Below are 815 nucleotides of genomic sequence, written 5' to 3' on the forward strand. Positions count from 1 at the left end.
TACATTTTAAGAGAGCATATTCCTTAGAACTGTATAGTTAGGTAATTGGAACTATAGTAGGTAATACTTACCCTATGATATATGTACAGGAATTTTTAATTCAATACAGACTTGTGTGTGTATATATGCGTGTGTATATATGTACATATGCATGTATTTATTTATAAAAATAAAGTAGCAGAGAGTAAAGGCTATCAGTGAGAAATTATAAACTTATAACTCTCTGAATAATAAAAATACAAACCTTCAGTGATTTTTGCAATATAGGCTAGCAAATCCACCTGCCGTGCCTCATCAGATGATGATAGAGAATACAGGGGAAGTTCCTCTTGAAACTTGGCAATCATTTCTTTAATTAATCCTACAACAACAGATTTAGGCTGCAGAATATACACAAAGGGAAGAGTTATGTAAAAATTTTGCTAATGAGTATTATCTTGTTAATCTATACATTGTTATAGTCAGCCAAAACAAACTATTGTATGATGTTCTCATTTTTGAACACTACTATAGAAATTATACCTTCAACCGTTTCATTACTTTTACCTTCAGTTATTTTAATACTTTTCACTGAAAAAGTACTTAATTCTTTTAACTGAAAAATGAAGGGAGAAATGCTAAATCCACATCTCCAAAATATAGGGTATAACATGAATGTGCTTATGAGCAGAGTATGTTTGGGAGCTGTTTTTGTTTAAATTTTTACTTTGAAACATTTGCAAACCAAGAAAAATTGCAAAAACAGTAAAAGAATTTCCATGTGCTTTTCTCCCAGATCACTAAAATTGTATCACATTTGCTTTCTTGGTCTCTTT

General features: G+C 30.3%; 1 protein-coding gene across 2 annotated transcripts in view; it reads right to left on the reverse strand.

The window, feature by feature from the left end:
- The window catches only part of UEVLD (UEV and lactate/malate dehyrogenase domains), a 29,145-nt gene that overhangs the window by 21,156 nt on the left and 7,174 nt on the right, over positions 1–815 (reverse strand). For both annotated transcript variants that reach the window (XM_006770888.2, XM_015568577.1), the window contains one exon: positions 245–380. In XM_006770888.2, the coding sequence (XP_006770951.1) occupies positions 245–380 (136 nt within the window). The remainder of the gene's footprint in view (positions 1–244; positions 381–815) is intronic.

This window comes from Myotis davidii, unplaced genomic scaffold (assembly GCF_000327345.1).
Source record: "Myotis davidii unplaced genomic scaffold, ASM32734v1 scaffold2325, whole genome shotgun sequence".
Taxonomy (NCBI): Eukaryota; Metazoa; Chordata; class Mammalia; order Chiroptera; family Vespertilionidae; genus Myotis; species Myotis davidii.